At 46.2% G+C, this 12,656-nt stretch overlaps 1 protein-coding gene across 1 annotated transcript; it reads left to right on the top strand.

Moving 5' to 3' along the window:
* Positions 1-144: 144 nt before the first annotated feature.
* Positions 145-1,021, top strand: LOC119285125. Its single transcript, XM_037564343.1, has one exon. It carries the CDS (start codon positions 342-344, stop codon positions 735-737), a length of 396 nt encoding a protein of 131 aa, XP_037420240.1. The 5' UTR covers positions 145-341; the 3' UTR covers positions 738-1,021.
* The last annotated feature ends 11,635 nt before the right edge of the window (positions 1,022-12,656 follow it).

Genomic DNA, 12,656 nt, shown 5'->3' with positions numbered 1-12,656 from the left:
CACAAAGACTTTTTTGAGGTGCTGTTTTGCTGACGGGGACGTCCACCGGGAGCTCATCGATCAGCTGTGATACCTGAAGCAGACAGCGCCAATCCTGGGTGCTGGGTCTAGGTGAATAATTTAGCCACCGGAAGTCCACAAGCCCACAGGCTCCACTCCACGCACGAACTTCCAATCCATCCGTCTCCTCGCCACGCGCGCCAGGCCACAGCCGCAACACGCTCGCTACTACTAGCAGTTACGCGCCCCTATCCCCCCACCTCTCCCTTCCACTTTCCCCACCTCGCAGGCCAAGCAAACGCACGCCAGGCGAGGCAGCACAAAGAAGCAGCGAGGCAGCCATGTCGTACTACGACCGGCGCGGGGAGTCGTCGGTGCTGGAGGCGTTCACGCTGTCGCCGCTGCCGTACCCGGTGATCCTGATCCTGATGATGGTGACGCTGCTGCTGGGGGCGTCGTGGTTCTTCTCCTACGAGGAGTTCATGGAGGAGGCGTCGGAGCAGTTCAGCTGGTTCCTGCTGGGCGTGCCCATCGCGCTCGTCCTCCTCATCCGCTGGATCTCCTCCGTCGACACCTTCGAGGGCTACTTCGGCTTCTACCCCACCGAGAGCCGCTGGCGGGGCTACCCGGCCGCGCCCTCCGAGGGCAGCTCCCCCTGGGGCGTCGCCATGGTCGTCCTCCTCCTCCTCGTCCTCGCCAGCTTCCACTCCACCTTCCAGGACATGTGGAAGGCTTGATGGAATGATCGGTTCTCCGATCCATACCTCGTACGTATGTGTGTATGTATGTGATTCCATCGTGTCGATCTGTAGTACGCCTATGAATGATTGATTGTTGCTTCCAGGCGGTTGCTGCACCTGCACGTATGTATGCCTTGCTTTTCCTCCTGTACTGTACATAGATGATGGAGGTTATATTCTGCTAGTAGCTAAAAACTATAGAGCTTGAGTGTTACCCCTCTGTACTGGTTCTTGTTCTGTGTCTTACTGAATGAATCAATAGGTTTCTGTTGGAAAATTTACTCTATCCACTGCACCTTATAATCAATCATTCTGTTGAAATATTTGATGTCCTTCGTTCTTCATCAACATACATGTTTCTTTTTTCTTTTCTTTTTTTCTGAAACTGGGTTGCAGTTGGTGGGAGCAATCATAGATAGAAGCTGCACAAAGGAAGATACGATCAGCGGGACACAGCGGGTAGATGAAACGCGATAGTAGGAGCATAGACTGGAGGGTTCTGGGACGCGGGCAATCATGACACTTGTTCGTTCTGGTATTATCCCTTTGCGAACGGATCTCGGCCCATGGCCAGAATCTTGTCCTCTCGTCCACCTGGTGCTTGCTGGTGGTGCTAGGACGGAAGGAAGGAAGATTGCCGACGCCACTGTGACCAACATGGGCAAAGATAGGGAGAGGTTGTTGGCCCGTCAATGGATATCACTTTGTACATATGTGCAATTCTGCATGATCCACAGAAACCTTATTCGACAGGAGAAAGATCCCGAAAAACCTGCAGGTTCCGGTGGGAAACTGTACTCGGGTCGTGGCTATTTTCCCGTCATCTTCGAACGGCGCTGCATCATTAATTAAGGCGGGCTTTTGGAGAGGGGGAGAAAATTACTCGATCTTTGCCGGTGCGGTTGTTGTTCCGACGACGGTGTCGGCCACGAAGATAGCAAAAAAAATTAAAGTAAGCGAATCTCTAGCCCCGGAAGTGCATCCTCTTGGCAAGGACACGGTGTATTCGGCTTTGCTAGATGCCTCCTTCTCGTGGCTTCCTGGAGCCGGGGAGTGTGATGTGAGTCTTGTTCAAAGTGTTTTATAATTCCTTGCTTGCGACCTTCCGCTGAGAATAAATTGCACCGACGGTCTTTTTATTCGTCGTCGTGTATGTGCACATCGGTCACGCAAGTTGAAATTGTGGTGTGCAGTGCAGGTCGAAATGTGTCTATGTCAGACCTGACAGCCAGGTGGTTGAATTCGCCACCTGCGCCTCCACCGACCGGTTGTGGGTGATAGTAACAAACACGAGAATGGATATCGGTAAGTTGCATGAATATGACCTAAATCATAATATAGCGCATAATTAGTGATGTGGGATCAAATGCCCATGTTTTCTCTTTAACGTAAGCACGAGTTCCGTATGTTCACGAAGTACGTGTATGTAGGGATCCCTTGTCTTCGTCGCTCTCGGACCATTGCCCTCTCTTGCTTGCCAATGATTGTGGCCCTAGAAGACCTCGAAGTTTTAAATTTGAAATTTTTTGGCCTTCCCTTCCACGTTTCAATGAGGTTGTGCATAACTTTGGAATGAGCATTCGATGCACACCGAACCTTATCAAGTATTGTTCCATAAGCTCCAAAAAAAACCGGTGTCCGGCTTTGCGAATGGAGTAGAAGCCTCTTCTCCAAGTCCAAACTCCATCTGCATGCTGCTCTTAGAATCATTCTTGAGCTTGATGTGGCACAAGAATCGCGCGCCTTAAGCCTTGCCGAGCATGATCTCCGGGCTCATCTCAAGAAAAGAGTGGTCAATTTGGCGGTCCTTGAGCGTTCAAACAAGAAACAATGTGCCCGCATTCCCAATTTGCAGGAGGGCGATGCCAATACCAAATACTTTCATAGGTGCATAAACGCTAGGAGGCGGGAAAAAAATCATATTCACCGTTTGGAGCACAATAATGGCTGGGTCACTGAGCATGAGAGAAAGGAGGAAATCATCCTTGACCACTTCTTCAACATCATCGGAAAGACTAATGCTAGGAAAAATGACTTCAATTGGGATCAATTTCACTTCGAAGAGTGCGACCTTGGTACGCTTGATGAGCCCTTCACGATGGAGGAAGTGCACAATGCCATCAAGCAAATGCCCAATGACAAAGCCCCAGGACCGGAAGGGTCCAACGGAAGTTCTTCAAGTCTTGTTGGGGCATTATTAAAGATGATGTCATGTGGGTCATCCACCAATTTGGTAACCTCCATGTTGCCAAACTCCATTGTCTTAACTCGGCGAACGTTGTGCTCTTGCCCAAAAAGGATGGGGTGGAGGGGATCGGTGACTATAGGCTTATAAGTCTAATCCATGCCATAGCCAAGATCATTGCTAAGTTGCTTGCGATCCATCTTGGGCCTCATACGGACAACCTTATCTCCAAGGCCCAAAGTGCTTTCATAAAAAAGAGAAGTATTCTTGACAATTTCATGTACGTGCGCAACCTCGCTCGTAGGCTCCACAAAAGCAAAACGCCATCCATCCTTCTCAAGCTTGACATCCGGAAGGCTTTTGACTCTGTGCGGTGGGACTACATTCTTGATCTTCTAGAACAGAGAGGTTTCCCTAGCAAGTTTCGTGAGTGGGTTGCGGCCCTACTTTGTGCATCTACCTCTCATATCCTACTCAATGGTGTTCCTGCCCCCCCCCATTAAGCACGACCAGGGCTTTTGTCAAGGAGACACACTCTCGCCTCTATTGTTTGTCATCGCCATTGACCCTCTCCAACAAGTTCTGGACCTGGCCACTAGGCATGGGTTGCCTCACAAGATCAGAGGCCATGGGGCTGTGTGTAGGACGCCGCTATATGCCGACGATGCAATGGTGTTCATGGCTCCCATCAAGCAAGATATTGATAACCTCTCGTCCACCTTGGGATGTTTTGGTGAGGTCGCCAGATTAGAGACAAACTTACAAAAGAGCTCCTTTGTCCCCATTGATACGTCTCCAACATATCTATAAATTTTTTATTATTCCATGCTGTTATATTATCATTCTTGGATGTTTTACAATAATTTTATAGCAACATTATATCATTTTTTGGGACTAACCTATTGACATAGTGCCAGTGCTAGTTGCTGTTTTTAGCTTGTTTTTTACTTTGCAGAAAATCAATACCAAACGGAGTCCAAACGCAGCGAAACTTTTTGGAGATTTTTTCTGGACCAGAAGACACCTGTTGGGCCAAAGAAGTACCAGAGGGGGGCTCCGAGGGAAGCACAACCCACCCGGGCACGCCTGGGGGCCCAGGCGTGCCCTGGTGGGCCGCCTCCTGCATCGCCTCTTTGCTCTATAAATACCCTTAAAATCAAAAAACCCTAGGGGAGTCGAGGAAACACAGTTCCAGCCACCGCAAGTTCTAGAACCACCAGATCCAATCTAGACACCATCACGGTGGGTTCACCATCCTCATTGGTGCCTCTCCGATGATGTGTGAGTAGTTCATTGCAGACCTACGGGTCCGTAGTTAGTAGCTAGATGGCTTCCTCTCTCTCTTTCGATTCTCAATACGATGGTCTCTTGGAGATCTATTTGATGTAACTCTTTTTGCGGTGTGTTTGTTGGGATTCGATGAACTTTGAGTTTATGATCAGATCTATTTTATCCATCAAAGTTATTTGAGTTTTGATCTCTTATATGCATGATTACTTATAGCCTCGTATTTCTTCTTCGAATCTTTGGTTTAGTTAGGACGACTAGATCAATTTGTTTTTGCCATGGGAAGAGGTGCTTTGTGATGGGTTCGATCATGTGGTGTTCTTTCCCAGTGACAGAAGAGGCGGCAAGACACATATTGATCGCTGCTATTAAGGATAACAAGATGGGGTCTATTCCTACATGAATAGATCTTGTCTACATCATGTCATCGTTCTTATTGCATTACTCCGTTTCTCCATGAACTTAATACACTAGATGCATGCTGAATAGCGGTCGATGTGTGGAGTAATAGTAGTAGATGCAGGCAGGAGTCGGTCTACTAATCTTAGACGTGATGCCTATATAATAATCATTGCATGGATATCGTCATAATTATTTGAGGTTCTATCAATTTTCCAACAGTAATTTGTTTACCCACCGTATGCTATTTCCTCGAGAGAAGCCACTAGTGAAATGTACGGCCCCCGGGTCTATTCTTTGTCATATTTGCTTCGAGATCTATTTTTATTTGCTTTTGTTTTCAGATCTATTATTCTAAAAACCTAAAAATACCTTGCTGCACTTTTTCTTTCTTTATTTTGTTTTGTTTTATCGCAAGATCTATTTATAAAAAATCATACGAACCTATCTACCTTTTACCCGAGAGGGATTGACAACCCCTCTTACGCGTCAGGTTGCAAGTATTTGTTCTTTGTGTGTAGGTACCATTTACATAGTGTTGCTTGGTTCTCCTATTGGCTCGATAACCTTGGTTTCATCACTGAGGGAAATACCTACCGTAGTTGTGCTGCATCATCCCTTCCTCTTCGGGGAAACACTAATGCGGACACGAGCCATCAAGAAAGGATTTCTGGCGCCGCTGCCGGGGAGACATCATCAACATCTATCAGGTTCCTAATCACAAATCTCATCTCCTTGCATTTTACATTATTTTCCATTTTCTTCTCATTTTCATCTCTCCCATTTCACAATTTTTTCGTTTTATTCGCCCTCTTTTTCGTTCGTCGTTTTCTCACCAGATTTGTTTTTGTTTATAATCCCGCTTGCTTTATCGTTATGGCTAGTTCTTCCTCTGTTACGTGTACCCTCAAGAATGAGGTTCTTAATTTTAAACAAAGGGGAGGGGAGAATCTAAAAGATGCTTGGTATAGAATTTGCAGTGCTCATAATAGATCTATTCATAAGCAATCTACCGTTGTTCTTCTTCGCAGTTTTTATGTGGGCATAACCACTTGGTATAGATTCGTCCTTGATATGATTACCGGTGGAAATTTCTTGATGTGTCCATCTTTGGATGCTTTTAATGCCATGGTAGATCTAGTGGGTGTTGGAAATATGCCCTGGAGGCAATAATAAAAGGATTATTATTGTATTTCCTTGTTCATGATAATTGCCTTTTATTCATGCTATAATTGTGTTATCCGGAAATCGTAATACATGTGTGAATACATAGACGCCAACATGTCCCTAGTAAGCCTCTAGTTGACTAGCTCGTTGATCAACAGCTAGTCATGGTTTCCTGACTATGGACATTGAATGTCATTGATAACGAGATCACATCATTAGGAGAATGATGTGACGGACAAGACCCAATCCTAAACATAGCACAAGATCGTATAGTTCGTTTGCTAGAGTTTTTCCAATGTCAAGTATTTTTTCCTTAGACCATGAGATCGTGTAACTCCTGGATGCCGTAGGAGTGCTTTGGGTGTACCAAACGTCACAACGTAACTGGGTGACTATAAAGGTATACTACGGGTATCTCCGAAAGTGTCTGTTGGGTTGACACGGATCAAGACTGGGATTTGTCACTCCGTATGACGGAGAGGTATCTCTGGGCCCACTCGGTAATGCATCATCACAATGAGCTCAAAGTGACCAAGTGTCTGGTCACGGGATCATGCATTACGGTACGAGTAAAGTGACTTGCCGGTATCGAGATTGAACGAGGTATTGGGATACCGACGATCGAATCTCGGGCAAGTAACGTACCGATTGACAAAGGGAATTGTATACGGGGTTGCTTGAATCCTCGACATCGTGGTTCATCCGATGAGATCATCGAGGAGCATGTGGGAGCCAACATGGGTATCCAGATCCCGCTGTTGGTTATTGACCGGAGAGCCATCTCGGTCATGTCTACATGTCCCCCGAACCCGTAGGGTCTACACACTTAAGGTTCGGTGACGCTAGGGTTGTAGAGATATGAATATGCAGTAACCCGAAAGTTGTTCGGAGTCCCGGATGAGATCCTGGACGTCACGAGGAGTTCCGGAATGGTCCGGAGGTGAAGAATTATATAGGAAGTGCAGTTTCGGCCATCGGGAGAGTTTCGGGGGTCACCCGTATTGTACCGGGACCACCGGAAGGGTCCCGGGGGTCCACCGGGTGGGGCCACCCATCCCTGAGGGCCCCATGGGCTAAGTGGGGAGGGGAACCAGCCCATAGTGGGCTGGTGCGCCCCCTTGGCCCACCCCATGCGCCTAGGGTTGGGAACCCTAGGGTGGGGGGTGCCCCACCTGGCTTGGGGGGCACTCCACCCCTTGGCCGCCGCCCCCCCTAGGAGATCCCATCTCCTAGGGCTGGCGCACCCCCTAGGGGGGCCTATATAAAGGGGGGGAAGGGAGGGGCAACCGCACCCTTGAGTCTTGGCGCCTCCCTCTCCCCTGCTACACCTCTCCCTCTCGTAGTAGAACGGCGAAGCCCTGCTGCGGTGACCCCTGCATCCACCACCACACCGTCGTGCTGCTGGATCTTCATCAACCTCTCCTCCCCCCTTGCTGGATCAAGAAGGAGGAGACGTCACGCTGACCGTACGTGTGTTGAACACGGAGGTGCCGTCCGTTCGGCGCTAGGATCTCCGGTGATTTGGATCACGTCGAGTACGACTTCCTCATCCCCGTTCTTTGAACGCTTCCGCGCGTGATCTACAAAGGTATGTAGATGCAATCCGATCACTCGTTGCTAGATGAACTCATACATGGATCTTGGTGAAACCGTAGGAAAATTTTTGTTTTCTGCAACATTCACAATAGTGGCATCATGAGCTAGGTCTATGCGTAGTTCTCTTTGCACGAGTAGAACACAATTTGTGTGTGGGCGTAGATGTTGTCAACTTTCTTGCTGCTACTAGTCTTATTTTGCTTCAGCGGTATTGTGGGATGAAGCGGCCCGGACCAACCTTACACGTAAGCTTACGTGAGACCGGTTCCACCGACTGACTTGCACTAATTGCATAAGGTGGCTGGCGGGTGTCTGTCTCTCCCACTTTAGTTGGAGCGGATTCGATGAAAAGAGTCCTTATGAAGGGTAAATAGAAGTTGACAAATCACGTTGTGGCTTTCACGTAGGTAAGAAAACGTTCTTGCTAGAACCCTATTGCAGCCACGTAAAACTTGCAACAACAATTAGAGGACGTCTAACTTGTTTGTGCAGCAAGTGTTTTGTGATGTGATATGGCCAAAGTTGTGATGAATGATGAATGATATATATGTGATGTATGAGATGTTCATGCTATTGTAATAGGAATCACGACTTGCATGTCGATGAGTATGACAACCGGCAGGAGCCATAGGAGTTGTCTTTATTTTTTGTATGACCTGCGTGTCATTGAGAAACGCCATGTAAATTACTTTACTTTATTGCTAAACGTGTTAGCCATAGTAGTAGAAGTAATAGTTGGCGAGCAACTTCATGGAGACACGATGATGGAGATCATGATGATGGAGATCATGATGATGGAGATCATGGTGTCATGCCGGTGACAAGATGATCATGGAGCCCCAAGATGGAGATCAAAGGAGCTATGTGATATTGGCCATATCATGTCACTATTATTATTTGATTGCATGTGATGTTTATCATGTTTTTGCATCTTGTTTACTTAGTACGACAGTAGTAAATAAGACGATCCCTCATAATAATTTCAAGAAAGTGTTCCCCCTAACTGTGCACCGTTGTGACGGTTCGTTGTTTTGAAGCACCACGTGATGATCGGGTGTGATAGATTCCAACGTTCACATACAACGGGTGTAAGACAGATTTACACATGCAAACACTTAGGTTGACTTGACGAGCCTAGCATGTACAAACATGGCCTCGGAACACAGAAGACCGAAAGGTCGAGCATGAGTCGTATAGAAGATACGATCAACATGAAGATGTTCACCGATGTTGACTAGTCCGTCTCACGTGATGATCGGACACGGCCTAGTTAACTCGGATCATGTTATACTTATATGACTGGAGGGATGTCTATCTGAGTGGGAGTTCATTGAATAATTTGATTTAGATGAACTTAATTATCATGAACTTAGTCTAAAATCTTTACAACATGTATTGTAGATCAAATGGCCAACGTTGTCCTCAACTTCAATGCGTTCCTAGAGAAAACCAAGCTAAAAGACGATGGCAGCAACTACACGGACTGGGTCCGGAACCTGAGGATCATCCTCATAGCTGCCAAGAAAGATTATGTCCTACAAGCACCACTAGGTGACGCACCTGTTCTCCCTGCAGAACAAGACGTTACGAATGCTTGGCAGACACGTACCGATGATTACTCCCTTGTTCAGTGTGGCATGCTTTACAGCTTAGAACCGGGGCTCCAAAAGCGTTTTGAGAGACACGGAGCATATGAGATGTTCGAAGAGCTGAAAATGGTTTTTCAAGATCATGCCCGGGTCGAGAGATATGAAGTCTCTGACAAGTTCTTCAGCTATAAGATGGAGGAAAACAGTTCTGTCAGTGAGCACATACTCACTATGTCTGGGTTACATAACCGCTTGACTGAGCTGGGAGTTAATCTCCCGGATGACGCGGTCATTGACAGAATCTTTCAGTCGCTTCCACCGAGCTACAAGAGCTTTGTGATGAACTTCAATATGCAGGGGATGGAAAAGACCATTCCTGAAGTATTTGCAATGCTGAAATCAGCAGAGGTAGAAGTCAAAAAGGAACATCAAGTGTTGATGGCGAATAAAACCACTAAGTTCAAGAAAGGCAAGGGTAAGAAGAACTTCAAGAAGGACGGCAAGGGAGTTGCCGCGCCCAGCAAGCAAGCTGCCGGGAAGAAGCCAAAGAATGGACCCAAGCCCGAGACTGAGTGCTTTTATTGCAAGGAAAGTGGTCACTGGAAGCGGAACTGCCCCAAATACTTAGCGGACAAGAAGGCCGGCAAAATGAAAGGTATATGTGATATACATGTAATTGATGTGTACCTTACCAGTACTCGTAGTAGCTCCTAGGTATTTGATACCGGTGCAGTTGCTCACATTTGTAACTCAAAGCAGGAGCTGCGGAATAAGCGGAGACTGGCGAAGGACGAGGTGACGATGCGTGTCGGGAATGGTTCCAAGGTCAATGTGATCGCCGTCGGCACGCTACCTCTACATTTACCTACGGGATTAGTTTTGAACCTCAATAATTGTTATTTAGTGCCAAGTTTGAGCATGAACATTGTATCAGGATCTCGTTTAATACGCGATGGCTACTCATTTAAATCCGAGAATAATGGTTGTTCTATTTATATGAGAGATATGTTTTATGGTCATGCTCCGATGGTGAATGGTTTATTCTTAATGAATCTCGAGCGTAATGCTACACATATTCATAGTGTGAATACCAAAAGATGTAAGGTTGATAATGATAGTCCCACATACTTGTGGCACTGCCGCCTTGGTCACATAGGTGTCAAACGTATGAAGAAGCTCCATGCAGATGGACTTTTAGAGTCTCTTGATTACGAATCATTTGACACGTGCGAACCATGCCTCATGGGTAAAATGACCAAGACTCCGTTCTCAGGAACAATGGAGCGAGCAACCAACTTATTGGAAATCATACATACTGATGTGTGCGGTCCAATGAGTGTTGAGACTCGCGGTGGCTATCGTTATGTTCTCACCCTCACTGATGACTTGAGTAGATATGGGTATGTCTACTTAATGAAACACAAGTCTGAGACCTTTGAAAGGTTCAAGGAATTTCAGAGTGAGGTTGAGAATCAACGTGACAGGAAAATCAAGTTCCTGCGATCAGATCGTGGAGGAGAATACTTGAGTCACGAATTTGGCACACACTTAAGAAAATGTGGAATAGTTTCACAACTCACACCGCCTGGAACACCTCAGCATAATGGTGTGTCCGAACGTCGTAATCGCACTCTATTAGATATGGTGCGATCTATGATGTCTCTTACCGATTTACCGCTATCATTTTGGGGCTATGCTTTAGAGACTACCGCATTCACTTTAAATAGGGCTCCGTCGAAATCCGTTGAGACGACACCGTATGAATTATGGTTTGGGAAGAAACCTAAGCTGTCGTTTCTAAAAGTTTGGGGATGCGATGCTTATGTCAAGAAACTTCAACCTGAAAAGCTCGAACCCAAGTCGGAAAAATGCGTCTTCATAGGATACCCTAAAGAAACTATTGGGTATACCTTCTACCTCAGATCCGAAGGCAAGATCTTTGTTGCCAAGAATGGATCCTTTCTAGAGAAGGAGTTTCTCTCGAAAGAAGTAAGTGGGAGGAAAGTAGAACTTGATGAAGTATTACCTCTTGAACCGGAAAGTGGCGCAACTCAGGAAAATGTTCCTGTGGTGCCTACACCAATTAGAGAGGAAGTTAATGATGATGATCAAGATACTTCTAATCAAGCTCCTACTGAAATTCGAAGGTCCACAAGGACATGTTCGACACCAGAATGGTACGGCAACCCTGTCTTGGAAATCATGTTGTTAGACAAAGGTGAACCTTCGAACTATGAAGAAGCGATGGCGGGCCCGGATTCCGACAAATGGCTGGAAGCCATGAAATCTGAGATAGGATCCATGTATGAAAACGAAGTATGGACTTTGACTAACTTTCCCGTTGAGCGGCGAGCCATAGAAAATAAATGGATCTTTAAGAAGAAGACAGACGCGGATGGTAATGTGACCATCTATAAAGCTCGGCTTGTCGCGAAGGGTTATCACAAGTTCAAGGGGTTGACTACGATGAGACTTTCTCACCGGTAGCGAAGCTGAAGTCCGTCCGAATCATGTTAGCAATTGCCGCATTCTATGATTATGAGATATGGCAAATGGATGTCAAAACGGCATTCCTTAATGGTTTCCTTAAGGAAGAATTGTATATGATGCATCCGGAAGGTTTTGTTGATCCTAAGAATGCTGACAAGGTGTGCAAGCTCCAACGCTCGATTTATGGGCTGGTGCAAGCATCTCGGAGTTGGAACATTCGCTTTGATGAGATGATCAAAGTGTTTGGGTTTATGCAGACTTATGGAGAAGCCTGCGTTTACAAGAAAGTGAGTGGGAGCTCTGTAGCATTTCTCATATTATATGTAGATGACATACTTTTGATGGGAAATGATATAGAGCTTTTGGACAGCATTAAGGCCTACTTGAATAAGAGTTTTTCAATAAAGGACCTTGGAGAAGTTGCTTATATATTAGGCATCAAGATCTATAGAGATAGATCAAGACGCCTCATAGGTCTTTCACAAAGCACATACCTTGATAAGATATTGAAGAAGTTCAATATGGATCAGTCTAAGAAGGGGTTCTTGCCTGTGTTGCAAGGTGTGAAATTGAGCTCAGCTCAATGTCCGACCACGGCAGAAGATATAGAAGAGATGAGTGTCATCCCCTATGCCTCAGCCATAGGTTCTATTATGTATGCCATGCTGTGTACCAGACCTGATGTAAACCTTGTCGTAAGTTTGGTAGGTAGGTACCAAAGTAATCCCGGCAAGGAACACTGGACAGCGGTCAAGAATATCCTGAAGTACCTGAAAAGGACTAAGGAAATGTTTCTCGTTTATGGAGGTGATGAAGAGCTCGTCGTAAAGGGTTACATCGACGCTAGCTTTGACACAGATCTGGATGACTCTAAGTCACAAACCAGATACGTGTATATTTTGAATGGTGGGGCAGTAAGCTGGTGCAGTTGCAAGCAGAGCGTCGTGGCGGGATCTACATGTGAAGCGGAGTACATGGCAGCCTCGGAGGCAGCACATGAAGCAATTTGGGTGAAGGAGTTCATCACCGACCTAGGAGTCATACCCAATGCGTCGGGGCTGATCAAACTCTTCTGTGACAACACTGGAGCTATTGCACTTGCCAAGGAGCCCAGGTTTCACAAGAAGACTAGGCACATCAAGCGTCGCTTCAACTCCATTCGTGAAAATGTTCAAGATGGAGACATAGATATTTGTAAAGTAC

The sequence above is a fragment of the Triticum dicoccoides genome, chromosome 4A (genome assembly GCF_002162155.2).
Source record: "Triticum dicoccoides isolate Atlit2015 ecotype Zavitan chromosome 4A, WEW_v2.0, whole genome shotgun sequence".
NCBI lineage: Eukaryota > Viridiplantae > Streptophyta > Magnoliopsida > Poales > Poaceae > Triticum > Triticum dicoccoides.
The sequence above is the reverse complement of the archived record's forward strand: the minus strand, read 5'-3'. Positions and strand labels throughout refer to the sequence as shown.